General features: G+C 39.9%; 1 protein-coding gene across 1 annotated transcript in view; it reads right to left on the bottom strand.

Annotated features, from left to right (window-relative positions):
* Positions 1 to 6,002: 6,002 nt before the first annotated feature.
* LOC126088398 (uncharacterized) overlaps positions 6,003 to 15,465 on the bottom strand; it is a 160,738-nt gene continuing 151,275 nt past the window's right edge. The window contains exon 8 of the mRNA XM_049906537.1: positions 6,003 to 8,377. Within this exon, the coding sequence (XP_049762494.1) occupies positions 8,222 to 8,377 (156 nt within the window). The 3' untranslated portion in view covers positions 6,003 to 8,221. The remainder of the gene's footprint in view (positions 8,378 to 15,465) is intronic.

Here is a 15,465-nt window from a genome sequence, read left to right on the forward strand (position 1 = left end):
GCGGAGCATCTATCGTCATCACGACGAGGTCACACAAACCTGTCTGGTTTCCCACGTGCCAGTCGGCTACACACAGCCGTAACTCCTGCAGTGTTAGAATGTGCAGAGACTTTCATTTGAGGTGATTGACAGATCACGAACACCTCACAGCACAACTGGATGTCTCTGTTAGTAGTGCTGACACACTCATCCACCAGTTGGGGTACTCAGAGGTGTTTGCCTAATGCATTCTTTACCACCTAACAGAAGACCATAAAGAGCAAAGACCATCTGTCCAGAATTGCTTGCATGTTATGATTCAGATCATGACATTTTTGTTTAACTTTGTCACAGGTCAACATGGGTTCATCACATCAAACTGGAAATGAAACAGCAATCCGTGGAGTGGCGCCACACTACCTCTCTGTCGAACAAAAAGTTCAAAGCCACACCCTATGCCAGTAAAGTTATGGTGATGATCTTCTGATACTGAAGGGGTCACTTTGATGTTCTCCCTCATAGTGCAATGATCAACTCTCAAGTGTATAGTGATACTCCTCATCCACCCTATGGTCCGGGTCTCGTACCATCCGATTTCCACCTGTTTGGCTCAATGAAGGATGCACCCTGCGGGAAGCACTACATGAATAATGGGGAGATTATTTACGATTCAGCAGGATGTCGACTCTGACATTGGCCAGTAGAGTGGTACCAGGTGGACCTACAGGCCCTCCCAGTAAGGTGGTGTAAGACCGTCATGTTGAATGGAGATTATGTTGAAAAATTGTGTATTGTAACAAAAGAGTGGGGAATAATATGGTGTATTGGGATCCTGAATAAAACCAATCTGCTGTCAGAAAAAAAATGTTTTGTTGTTCTCACTGAATGCCCTTTGTAAAAGTGGACAATAAGTTTGCAATCATCATCAACAAATCAGCTACTTTAACAAAGCAATCAACTCTAATTTTGTACATTAGAGTGTGTCTTACAAAACTGATTATGGGACCCCTTGTAAATTTATTTTAGGACCCAGATGAACTCAAAAGTGTGATGTCTCTCTGTATTTTTCATGCTGTGATTCAATGTCTTGACAGCTACAAATTAGATGAAAAATTTTACAAAGTAGACTAATTTCTGTGGCATGTGACAGAGCTTTAGTGACAGCTGGACAAAAATCAGGAGTTGGAGCTCTTTAGAAAGACAAGTTTCGGTCTATTTCTGTTTGGGACTGCTGTAATCATAGGCCTGAATTTTGTGTAAGTGACACAGTAAAGAAAGTGACCAGTATCAACTGATTTAAAGTACTCATTGAAAAACTTTATGTTCTATGCCATGCCTCACCAACTTGGTGTTCAACTGTTGAAAACTGGAAGGGTGTAAAGCACAAGATGGGTAGTGTCAGTTTTCATACTATTTCAGTAGTTTATGATAACTATGAGGTTCTTACAAATAATTTTATAGCAGCTAAAGAAGACCCAACATGAGATGCTTCGGGCAGATGCAAGTACGAGGGCAGTTCAATAAGTAATGCAACACATTTTTTTTCTGAAACAGGGGTCGTTTTATTCAGCATTGAAATACACCAGGTTATTCCCCAATCTTTTAGCTACACAACACTATTTTTCAACGTAATCTCCATTCAATGCTACGGCCTTACGCCACCTTGAAATGAGGGCCTGTATGTCTGCACGGTACCATTCCACTGGTCGATGTCGGAGCCAACGTCGTACTGCATCAATAATTTCTTCATCATCCGCGTAGTGCCTCTCATGGATTGCGTCCTTCATTGGGCCAAACATATGGAAATCCGATGGTGTGAGATCGGGGCTGTAGGATGCATGAGGAAGAACAGTCCACTGAAGTTTTGTGAGCTCCTCTCGGGTGTGAAGACTTGTGTGAGGTCTTGCGTCTTGCGTTCTCCTTTGAATATCCCAACTGGTGAACAATTGTGACAGCACTACCAACAGAGATGTCAAGTTGAGCACTGAGTTGTTTGATGGTGATCCGTCGATCATCTCGAACGAGTGTGTTCGCACGCTCCGCCATTGCAGGAGTCACAGCTGTGCACAGCCGGCCCGCACGCGGGAGATCTGACAGTCTTGCTTGACCTTGCGGCGATGATGACACACGCTTTGCCCAACGACTCACTGTGCTTTTGTCCACTGCCAGATCACCGTAGACATTCTGCAAGCGCCTATGAATATCTGAGATGCCCTGGTTTTCCGCCACAAGAAACTCGATCACTGCCCGTTGTTTGCAACACACATCCGTTACAGACGCCATTTTAACAGCTCTGTACAGCGCTGCCACCTGTCGGAAGTCAATGAAACTATACGAGATGAAGCGGGAATGTTTGAAAATATTCCACAAGAAATTTCCGGTTTTTTCAACCAAAATTGGCCGAGAAAAAAAAAGTGTTGCATTACTTATTCAACTGCCCTCGTATGAACGCCTACTCAGGAAACTAACATCCAAATGCTTTGTTTTATATTTGGCCTTAATGTGTGATGCACTTCAAGAACTTTCAGAAGTTAGTGAGGAACAGTAACGCCAAGATGCAGACTTATTTTGGGCTATTAAAAAACTTCAGATGATGTTTATTGGTTGGGAAGGTAGTCGGGAGCAGGCTGTGACACCTGTCAACAATAAAAGACTTATGGAAATAAAACTGCCCATTAATCATGTTAAGTTTTATGACAACCTTTCACAAGCACTGGAGAGAGAATGCTGAATAGGAAAGATGCAGCTTTGGCCAATTCAATTCTTACTGTTGACACATGCACTTGGCTCAAAGACTTTAAAGACAATACTTTTGTGGAAAGAGATGTTGAGCCACTTGCAGTTCACTTTCAGTTGAGCAAATGAGATGCAATTAAAAAATTTCATGAGTGTGTTTCTGATAATTGTGAGAACTTTGGTGGAAATTTTGAAAAAAAAAAAAAAAAAAGTACCCCGCAAAGTTGCTTCCATCAATAACTACCATCGAGGCAATTTATGCCATCCACTGAATGTGAAAGAAAGTTTTCCCAAATGGCTCAGATCAATACCAATGACGTAGCCTCTCTGTTAACAAAAACTGTTTCTTCACTACCTTTTCTGAAGTTGAATGGCCCACCACTGACTCATTTTGACCCTTCAAAGTACATGGACTCTTGGCTGCTTCGTGGACAGCACTCTGCTATGGACACCAAGAGCAAGAAAATAATATGAGGAGGGACGTACAATGAAAACATTTCAGAGCTTTAAACAGTTTTATAAGCTGTAAGCTAAACGATTTAAGTTTTTCCTCTTTTTCAGTATATTATAGTTCAGATTTAAGTGTGACCACCTTATTGATATTTCTTTTTTGTAACAAATCATATATTGAGAAATATATTGAACTAAATTAGTAAAATATCTAATAAAAGATTGTTGGTGCACATGGAAGTTTCATTTTTTACTGCTACTAATGTGGTATTTACTCTTTTAAAATACCCAGAAAAGCATTAAAATAATTCCTTAAGAAATCTAAATTTCAAAAACAACCCCTGGAATGTCACAGTACTAGATTGTCATTTTTTTGTTTTTTCTATTATTTTTACAAATCAAGCAGTATGTATATGTATTTATTTGATTTATAACAATGAAAATAATCAATTATTGATAATGTAAATGGATAGATAAAATATCTACTCACCAAGCGGCAGCAGGGGGACACACACACAAAAGGATTTACCTTTTACAAGATTTTGGAGCCAGTGGCTCCTTCTTCTGACAGAAGAGTTGAAGGGGAAGGAAGAGGTGTGGAGGAAAAGGACTGGAGAAGTTTAGGAAAAGGGGTACAGTTCAGAAAAATCACCCAAAACCCTGGGTCAGGGGAGACTCACTGGACGGGATGAGGAGTAAAGACTGATTGTTGGGGACTGACTGTCTTTCCTTCTCATCCCATCTGGTAAGTCTCCCCTGACTCAGGGTTTTCCGGTGACTTTTCTGAACTATATCCCTTTCCCCAAACCTCTCCAGTCCTTTTCCTTCACCCCTCTTGCTGTCCCAATAACTCTTTTGCCAGAAGATGGAGCAACTGGCCTCAAAAGCTTGTAAAAGTTAAATCCTTTTGTGTGTGTGTGTTCCCCTGCCACCACTTGGTGAGTACATTTTTTATCTATCCATTTACATTATATTCATTTCATTTGTTTGCTATTACTAGTTTCTTAGTATGAGTTATTTTACAAACTTTGTGGCTTAGTGTAATTATATGTATATATGTTTACTGTATCAAAATGCAATTTTCATCTGCAGTGTGTATTGATATATGTGAAAAACATATTTAAATAGTATGTCCCTTTGAATGAAATTTAAATATATACACATTTTATAACTACCATATCACTTCTCCCATTTCTATGTCTATCAACCCACAGCACAATTTCTGGGAGCAATAAAAATCTAATTTAATTTATTCAGGTTCCATAAGGAGATATTGAAAGTAATGTGCTTAAAGAAATACACTGTTTAAGAACAAAAAAAAAAAAATGATCTGATCTGATCTGATCTATTTGTGTTTTCCTGCATTTATTTTTCTTGTTAATTTATTCTTGGCTTACAAAGTCACTATCACATTCAAAGTGACTATTGTATTCAAAGATCATTATCAGTTGTCTCTGGATGGCCTCTAAGCTGATAAGCAGTTAACAGGAAAAAGAAATGCAGCAGGGCATTCAATGTATTTTCTATAATTAAATGCAAAACATCTGTGCCAGTTGATGCAAGAAGAAGCGTTTAATATGAAATGTACCTTTTTCGTACATGTATAATTGTAAAGCTTTATGATCTGGTTCCTAGCCAATTCTTTGTCAGTAAACTTTGAAAAAACACACTACACGCAGTTCAGAACTTGTAAGGCATGTCCCATGAGTATATGCCTAACATACAATGACAAGCAGACAGAGGAAGTGGACAGTGTTAAATTCTTGGGATTACAGCTTGATAATGAATTCAACTGGGAGGAGCACACCACAGAACTGCCGAAGCGTCTTAACAAATCTCTATTTGCAATGCGAATTGTGTCAGACATAGGGGATATATAAATGAAAAAGCTGGCATACTATGCTTACTTCCATTCCATAATGTCATATGGGATTATTTTTTGGGGTAATTCATCAAGCCAAGCTAAAGTTTTCAGGGCACAACAATGTGCAGTAAGAGTTATATGTGGTGTGAACTCAAGAACATCCTGCAGAAGCCTGTTTGGGGAACTAGGGATACTAACTACTGCTTCCCAATATATTTATTCCTTAATGATATTTGTCATTAAAAATATATCACTTTTTCAAACCAACAGCTCAATTCATGGAATCAATACTGGAAATAAGAATAATCTTCACAAGGATTTAAAGTCACTTACTCTTTTACATAAAGTTCTGCATTATTCAGGAACACAAATTTTCAGTAACTTACCAGCAGTCATAAAAAGCTTAACAACCAATGAAATTCAGTTTAAGAGAAGCCTAAGGATTTATTGGTGGCCAACTGCTTCTACTCCATTGATGAATTTCTCGGTAGAACCATCTGCACAATTACAGTGCAGTAATGTGTTCATTGTAAATAAGTGTGTGTGTGTGTGTGTGTGTGTGTGTGTGTGTGTGTGTGTGAAAGTACAATCTAAATTCCGTACCATTTCAGTGTAGTAATGTGTTCATTGTAAATAAGTATGATAGTAGTTCTATTACTTGTTTATTACCTTATAAATAAAAAACTTTTTTATTTTAAATTCAGTGCATTAGTGTTTGTAAAATGATTCTTTCATATAGTGTTCATTACAAAAATGATGATCATTCCACTTGGGACCTGTGGAAGGTACATTAGCTTATTTGTTTCAGTTGTAAATATTTGTCATGTATTATTGTTTTTCTGACATGTTCTACATCCTGGAGGACCTCCTCACTACGGCTCAATTGGAATGAAAGTAAATCTAATCCAATCTAATACTTTTTAAAGGTGTGGCAGCAATAGTTTTCAAAATCAAAATAAATCAACATTGTAAATAGTTTTGTGAGATCATTATTTGCTCCAATGATCAATTACAGCAATTACATATTGAAATATATATATAACTTTTATTGCAAATATTTTATGTTTCATCATCAGTCCTGACAGGAATACCTGAATGTGTCTGTTTTGGAAGCCAGACAATTTTATTTATATTATCAAAGTTCTGCAACTAGAATTAGTACAAAAAAGTGACTTTTACCTCAGAATTGATACAGGATCTTGTACTTTCTGTGTCTCAATCACAGTTAATAGGCCCATTACATTGTAATTTCAACTACTTAGCTATATATTATATCCTGCTTATTGATCTACTTAAAATACACATTATAGTCTTATTGTCCTACTATCAAATACTTTTATACTTAAAGACATCTGGTAAACACAATTCCTGCATGTATTCTGTCATCAAGAGATAAAAATTCCAAAAAGAGAAACATTTGTATCTAATTAAAAATCTCCTTTATTACTCTGAGAAAAGTCATTCAGAAACCAAATGTCAGTAAGTGCAGATAGCAGATACAATGTTCCTGCCAATTATCAGTCATATTGCTTTCCAGTGAAAGAATGTGCAAAGACAGCATATTTACAAACGTTTACACTGTTCAAAATTGTCCAGTAATCACTATCATCACTTTGGACCGAAGATAGAAAAAAATCTCACTTTGTAATTGATTAAATATATACTTCAGACAAATGCTTTATGTAAAGCATTATAATTCAGAAAAAGGATAAGAATTTGTGCTATTCCATTCCAACTTTATTTACACAATCTGCTTCTATTGAGCATGACTAGAAATTAGGATGATAAATACATTACTATTGTTGATTCAAGCTCATCATTCAGTTGCATACTCACAATTCACACTTTTTAATCTTTTTTCTTTTACATATTTACCAAGAATTGACACAAATGGTTACTTTAGCAAACTTATGATATCACAGTCTGGGTGTTATTATTGACAGTCCATTGATATGTGGGGTTGCCCTCTATGAGTGACTGTTTTTAGCTGCTATCCAAGATGAACAAGATGATAATTTTGAAAAATATGGTGATATGTATTGCGAAGATGTTTTCTATTATTTACAGAGTACGTCATAGCACTAGCTTTGATTGTCTTGCTAACTCATACTGTTCATTAAAAATATTGTTGACTGTGATTTACAACATAATAGTTTATTCCACAAAACAATTATGCCACTTAAAGCAGATGACTTTTTTTCATATTTCTACGACATAATTTGTCGAGAATGAAAAATACTTCATATTTTCAATATTAGTATAATAGAGTCAGGGTCATGTGATCCATGATAGTTACAGGAGGCTGGGCGCAACTGCTTCGCACATCCACTTCAACCAATCACACAACACGGTTTTGTAAATGTCTCTGTGGCAATGCCTCACTGTTGTCTCAGCTCTATTGATGGCTATTGTTTTCACCCGCAGCCACCTGCACCTAGCAATTGAAAGCACTCTTAGCTGTCAGGGATCATCTTATGCTGCCTTGACTATTAACACTGGATACTCACTCCTCAGAATGTAAACTTTATTTATGGGGAGCTACACAAGGGAAGTTTTGAAACAAAGTAGTCACTTGTGTTTTGAATGTTATTTCTCTAAACTGCCCCAGCTTAGTAGAGGGAAACTTACATTACAATAACTAAGTATGCTGATGATTACACAATCATCTCAGAACTTTTATAAAAGCTTAGTTCCAGCATATTTTTTTCATAGTTTGTTGCTGTGGTCTTCTGTCAAATAGTGAAAGCAACAGAAATTACCTAAAATACAGATGGCTTTTATATGGTATTTTGTTATCATCTTTGTAGTAATAGCTCAAAAGTCACATCATTAGAGAAAAACTCTACACTATCGGTGGAACTGTCTAACAAAGATAGTTTTAATGAAATTTATACTCAGAAAATAACTTATCTCCTCACTCTTTTCAAACATTCAGAAAACGGCCTCTGAGACTTTTGCATGTTCTCTCAAAAGAACTTCCAAAAGCCTTTCTTATGTTCCTGTCTCTGCTTTCATCAGAGCTGTTATCAAACTTCCAGAACAAAAATTAAATTTTATCATCACTGGCATAACAATGCAAACATTCTCAGACATTTTGTGTACAATCATTTGTCACTGAGACTTTTTGCACAAAAGTTCCACTGCTTCAGCTGGAGAGTGAAGGACAGGAGAATGAAGGAAAATATTATCTTCTCACAGAGCAGTCCGTTCATCATACACTATTACTGCTTCATTATCAACCAAAGAATCTGTGTCTTTATGTAAATACTGACTCCTTGATTTACTGAGAGCAATGATGGCAGCCTCATCATTTCTCATTCTGTTTTTTCTCTTCTTGCTGAAGTTCACCTGAAAGACAAAAACAAATGAGAATTAGTAATATAATTAATTAAGCTCATAATAATTTAAGTTAAATGTGATAACTCATTATCACACATATAATAGGGAATATGTGGAAAATTTAAGATCAAACATATGCTTAATGTTATGTGGCCTCCATTGTTACAAATAATTTTATATATTATTTCTCATTTGCTGTATAGTACATGAGGGCATTGACAATGTTCAGTGTGTTGCTTTTCCAAAGCCAATGTATGGTTTCCTATTAATTATGTCATCTGAGACAGGATACAGGTTTAACACTGGTATGAGACATGTACAGATAGTAGTGTTTACACTAAATCCACATGTTTATACAGATTTAAAATTCTTTCATTTCAAGTAAAACAAATATATATATATGTGGATGGATATGTGTGTGTGTGCGAGTGTATACCTGTCCTTTTTTCCCCCTAAGGTAAGTCTTTCCGCTCCCGGGATTGGAATGACTCCTTACCCTCTCCCTTAAAACCCAAATCCTTTTGTCTTTCCCTCTCCTTTCCTCTTTCCTGATGAGGCAACCATTGGTAGAGGGAAACATTCCACGTGGGAAAAAATATATCTAAAAAGAAAGATGATGAGACTTACCAAACAAAAGTGCTGGCAGGTCGATAGACACACAAACAAACACAAACATACACACAAAATTCAAGCTTTCGCAACAAACGGTTGCTTCGTCAGGAAAGAGGGAAGGAGAGGGAAAGACGAAAGGATGTGGGTTTTAAGGGAGAGGGTAAGGAGTCATTCCAATCCCGGGAACGGAAAGACTTACCTTAGGGGGAAAAAAGGACAGGTATACACTCGCGCACACACACACACACACATATCCACCCGCATATACACAGACACAAGCAGACATTTGTAAAGGCAAAGAGTTTGGGCAGAGATGTCAGTCGAGGTGGAAGTAAAGAGGCAAAGATGTTGTTGAAAGACAGGTGAGGTATGAGTGGCGGCAACTAGAAATTAGCGAAGGTTGAGGCCTGGTGGATAACGAGAAGAGAGGATATACTGAAGGGCAAGTTCGCATCTCCGGAGTTCTGACAGATTGGTGTTAGTGGGAAGTATCCAGATAACCTGGACAGTGTAACACTGTGCCAAGATGTGCTGGCCGTGCACCAAGGCATGTTTAGCCACAGGGTGATCCTCATTACCAACAAACACTGTCTGCCTGTGTCCATTCATGCGAATGGACAGTTTGTTGCTGGTCATTCCCACATAGAATGCTTCACAGTGTAGGCAGGTCAGTTGGTAAATCACGTGGGTGCTTTCACACGTGGCTCTGCCTTTGATCGTGTACACCTTCCAGGTTACAGGACTGGAGTAGGTGGTGGTGGGAGGGTGCATGGGACAGGTTTTACACCGGGGGCGGTTACAAGGGTAGGAGCCAGAGGGTAGGGAAGGTGGTTTGGGGATTTCATAGGGATGAACTAAGAGGTTACGAAGGTTAGGTGGACGGCGGAAAGACACTCTTGGTGGAGTGGGGAGGATTTCATGAAGTATGGATCTCATTTCAGGGCAGGATTTGAGGAAGTCGTATCCCTGCTGGAGAGCCACATTCAGAGTCTGATCCAGTCCCGGAAAGTACCCTGTCACAAGTGGGGCACTTTTGGGGTTGTTCTGTGGGAGGTTCTGGGTTTGAAGGGATGAGGAAGTGGCTCTGGTTAATTGCTTCTGTACCAGGTCGGGAGGGTAGTTGCGGGATGCGAAAGCTGTTTTCAGGTTGTTGGTGTAATGGTTCAGGGATTCCGGACTTTGCCACGAAGACCTAGGCTGTAGGGAAGGGACCGTTTGATGTGGAATGGGTGGCAGCTGTCATAATGGAGGTACTGTTGCTTGTTGGTGGGTTTGATGTGGACGGACATGTGAAGCTGGCCATTGGATAGATGGAGGTCAACGTTAAGGAAAGTGGTATGGGATTTAGAGTAGGACCAGGTGAATCTGATGGAACCAAAGGAGTTGAGGTTGGAGACGAAATTCTGGAGTTCTTCTTCACTGTGAATCCAGATCATGAAGATGTCATCAATAAATCTGTACCAAACTTTGGGTTTGCAGGCCTGGGTAACCAAGAAGGCTTGCTCTAAGCGACCCATGAACAGGTTGGCGTACGAGGGGGCCATCCTGGTACCCATGGCTGTCCCTTTAATTGTTGGTTGGTCTGGCCTTCAAAAGTGAAGAAGTTGTGGGTTAGGATGAAGCTGGCTAAGGTAATGAGGAAAGAGGTTTTAGGTAGGGTGGCAGGTGATCGGCATGAAAGGAAGTGCTCCGTCGCAGCGAGGCCCTGGACGTGCAGAATATTTGTGTATAAGGAAGTGGCATCAATGGTTATGAGGATGGTTTCCGGGGGTAACAGACTACATTTCCATACTCCTAAACATCCCAAGGTCCACTGTTTCCCAAGTGATAGTGAAGTGGCAATGTGAATGGACATGTACAGCACAAAAGTGTACAGGCCGACCTCATCTGTTGACTGACAGTGACTGCCGGCAGTTGAAGAGGGTCGTAATGTGTAATAGGCAGACATCTATCCAGACCATCACACAGGAATTACATACTGCATCAGGATCCACTGCAAGTACTATGACAGTTAGGTGGGAGGTGAGAAAACTTGGATTTCACGATCAAGCGGCTGCTCAAAAGCCACACATGACGCCGGTAAATGCCAAATGACGCCTCACTTGGTGTAAGGAGCGTATCAGGCCTCACCGACCAACATCGATACCTCTCCTCAGTGCAGCACTCCATGAAGAATGGGCTGCCATTCCCTAAGAAACCTTCCAGCACTTGACTGAATGTATGTCTGCAAGAGTGGAAGCTATCATCAAGGCTAAGGGTGGCCCAATACCATATTGAATTCTAGCATTACCAATGATCACGTACTGTATATAAACTAAAACTCCAGTAAGTGTTCCACAGTAGGATGCCATTTGCCACATTTTTCTGCATTACAATTGAGAATGATCAGATGAGAAAAACATGGTTCAAATATTTAAAAGTTAATATTATCTTTGTGCAAAATCTGCAGTGCCCTATATATCCCAAAACAATTTTTATGATAAATGGGTAACCTTACAATATGCTCAACAGGCACCCCCAAAGAGGAGATTCTATGGAGACGTGAAATGTGTGGGTTATGAAAATCACCCCTGACACTGTTCTAGTCAGATTGGTTTCACATTATACTGATTCCATACTGCAAAGATACTTTTTACACATGGTCCCTGCAGAGAACCTTGCATTAATCTCCCCATTACAACCAAAGAAATTATTTCCACAACTTTTCTTGGAATGGTAAATGATTAAGCGTTACTTAAACACACCTGTGATCTTAGAGCACTTGTGACTCTAAGATATGCATGACAGTGATATACACTCCTGGAAATGGAAAAAAGAACACATTGACACCGGTGTGTCGGACCCACCATACTTGCTCCGGACACTGCGAGAGGGCTGTACAAGCAATGATCACACGCACGGCACAGCGGACACACCAGGAACCGCGGTGTTGGCCGTCGAATGGCGCTAGCTGCGCAGCATTTGTGCACCGCCGCCGTCAGTGTCAGCCAGTTTGCCGTGGCATACGGAGCTCCATCGCTGTCTTTAACACTGGTAGCATGCCGCGACAGCGTGGACGTGAACCGTATGTGCAGTTGACGGACTTTGAGCGAGGGCGTATAGTGGGCATGCAGGAGGCCGGGTGGACGTACCGCCGAATTGCTCAACACGTGGGGCGTGAGGTCTCCACAGTACATCGATGTTGTCACCAGTGGTCGGCGGAAGGTGCACGTGCCCGTCGACCTGGGACCGGACCGCAGCGACACACGAATGCACGCCAAGACCGTAGGATCCTACGCAGTGCCGTAGGGGACCGCACCGCCACTTCCCAGCAAATTAGGGACACTGTTGCTTCTGGGGTATCGGCGAGGACCATTCGCAACCGTCTCCATGAAGCTGGGCTACGGTCCTGCACACCGTTAGGCCATCTTCCGCTCACGCCCCAACATCGTGCAGCCCGCCTCCAGTGGTGTCGCGACAGGCGTGAATGGAGGGACGAATGGAGACGTGTCGTCTTCAGCGATGAGAGTCGCTTCTGCCTTGGTGCCAATGATGGTCGTATGCGTGTTTGGCGCCGTGCAGGTGAGCGCCACAATCAGGACTGCATACGACCGAGGCACACAGGGCCAACACCCGGCATCATGGTGTGGGGAGCGATCTCCTACACTGGCCGTACACCACTGGTGATCGTCGAGGGGACACTGAATAGTGCACGGTACATCGAAACCGTCATCGAACCCATCGTTCTACCATTCCTAGACCGGCAAGGGAACTTGCTGTTCCAACAGGACAATGCACGTCCGCATGTATCCCGTGCCACCCAATGTGCTCTAGAAGGTGTAAGTCAACTACCCTGGCCAGCAAGATCTCCGGATCTGTCCCCCATTGAGCATGTTTGGGACTGGATGAAGCGTCGTCTCACGCGGTCTGCACGTCCAGCACGAACGCTGGTCCAACTGAGGCGCCAGGTGGAAATGGCATGGCAAGCCGTTCCACAGGACTACATCCAGCATCTCTACGATCGTCTCCATGGGAGAATAGCAGCCTGCATTGCTACGAAAGGTGGATATACACTGTACTAGTGCCGACATTGTGCATGCTCTGTTGCCTGTGTCTATGTGCCTGTGGTTCTGTCAGTGTGATCATGTGATGTATCTGACCCCAGGAATGTGTCAATAAAGTTTCCCCTTCCTGGGACAATGAATTCACGGTGTTCTTATTTCAATTTCCAGGAGTGTATATGAAGGTTGCAAATTGAGCGTAATTCTGCTCTGAGAAGTTCAATTACCACAAACGTCTCTGAGCAAGTAAAAAAGTATTGTATTGTATTGTATTGGTCCTATTGTCTACAGAAGCACCTTGTGCATAAGACATTCGACAGGTCAAGTTATAAGTAAAGTTCTGAAAGTGATTTTAAACGTACTTATTTAAGGTTACAATAAAGCACTTTAGACATTAAGAATTTATAAAAACACTTCATAAATTTAAATATTCTTCAATGGAGTAAAAGCAGTAATGCTGTAAATTTGACTTTACAGATTTTCCAAAGGTTTTGACCTCAATAATTGCTTTAATATTTTCAGGAAGTTTGTTATCAAGTTTAACTTCCGTGTGGAAAGTACCTTTTTGGCACAGAGATATGCTGATTTGGGTTATACGTGAATTTTTGTTTCGTCTGGTAAAGTGATCATGTATATCACAGTATTTTTGTAGTCCCCAGTCCTTGCGTATTACACTTATTTTAAAGAATATAAGGGTTTCCATGACGTATACACAAGGCAATGGAGGAATAATAGAAATCTTTAACAGAGGTTTGCAAGAGTCTCTAGATTTGAATCCAAACATGATTCTAATGGCCCTTTTTTTGTAGTTTGACAGTGATATTAGCTATTTTAGAGTTTCTTCAGAAAGTGACTCCACATTTAAGGCAAGAGAGGAAATAGGTGTGATATACATTCATTGCTGTTTTCTCACTACAGCATGATTTTAGTGAGCAAAGAAGGTAACATGTCATGCTCAGTTCTGTATTAGGGTATTCAGTATGCTTATTCCATTTTACATGGCTCTGCAACCAGAGTCCTAGGAATTTGGTTTCAGTACTGTTACTAACTAGTTCATCATTGATAGAGACCAATGGGATAAATGTATCCTTGTTTGGAGCATTGTGAAATTGTAGTGCAATGGGCTTTTTTACTCTTTATTACAAATTGAGTATTCCATGGCCTTCTGCTAAGTTGTTTTGTGACAGTGTTTACTGACTGCTGTAATTTTTCTTTGCTGTCTCCTTTTAGTAGAACTGTGGTGTCATCTGCAAATATTATTGTTCTATACGCATCAACATTTAACCTGAGATCATTTGTATACAGAATGAACAGAAGGGGTCCCATTACTGATCTTTGAGGTACACCATATTTAATTTGTTTACAGTCTGATAAATGTTCAGATACAGTTTTTAGATGGATATTTGTGTGCTTAATGCACAGTGCCTGCTTATGATAGCTCAGCAAGGAACTGATCCAGTTGTTGGACAGATCTTGAATTACACATTTTTCAAGCTTTGACAGCAGAATCTAATGGTTCATCATGTCAAAATCTTATTACAGGTCAATAAGTATTCCCATTGAGTCCTGTTTCTTGTCCACTAGGCTTAATATGGAATTGATGAACTCATAAATAGCACTTGTTGTTGACCTCTTATTTCTGAACCAATGTTGTTCATAGCGTAGGATATTGTTTTTATTTACAAATTTCATAAGTTTGTCATACATAACTTTTTCTAATATTTTTGAAATGCAAGAGGAAGTTCTGATGTGTCTGTAGTTACTTACATTATCTTTCTCACCTTTTTTTATGTAATAGAGTGACTTAAGGTGTTTCGAAGGAAAGTGCCTGCATGCAGTGTGCAGTCATGTAAGAGTGTAAGTATTTCAGTTAGGTCTGATTCACTCTTCTGTAAGATTGTTGCACGGACACCATTAGTGTCTGCAGAGTTGGAATTTTTTGGTTCTTTTATTCCATTAGCTACTTCATTATGTGAGACAGAACTGACATACGTTGATCCTCTACAAGCACTTATTTTGTATTCACTGGCTTGGGTGCTCTTATGTAAGTTTGACTGTGTCATATTATCAGCAACACATGTGATAAAATTGTTAGAAGAGTTAGCTACTTTTAATGGGTTTGTCACCTTTTTATTTTTTATGATAGTGTTATATTTTTGCAGGATAGTCTGTGTTCACTAAATTCTTTTTTAAAGCACTCCAAACAGCCTTGAGTTTATTAGCAAAATTATAAATGTATTTGTCATTATGCATTATTTTTGCTGCCCTTATTACTTTTCTTAGTATTCTGTAGTATTTTTTTATAGTGTACGTGTATTTCAAGTGAGGAATTTTTTAATTTACTCATTTCATGAAGTAGTCTTTTATTATGGCATGAAAGCCTTATTCCCCCACGTGAACTAGCTGTTTGTTCTAGAACTCCCTCTTATGGTTACAGGTCTCAGT

Source organism: Schistocerca cancellata, chromosome 6 (assembly GCF_023864275.1).
Source record: "Schistocerca cancellata isolate TAMUIC-IGC-003103 chromosome 6, iqSchCanc2.1, whole genome shotgun sequence".
NCBI classification, from domain to species: domain Eukaryota; kingdom Metazoa; phylum Arthropoda; class Insecta; order Orthoptera; family Acrididae; genus Schistocerca; species Schistocerca cancellata.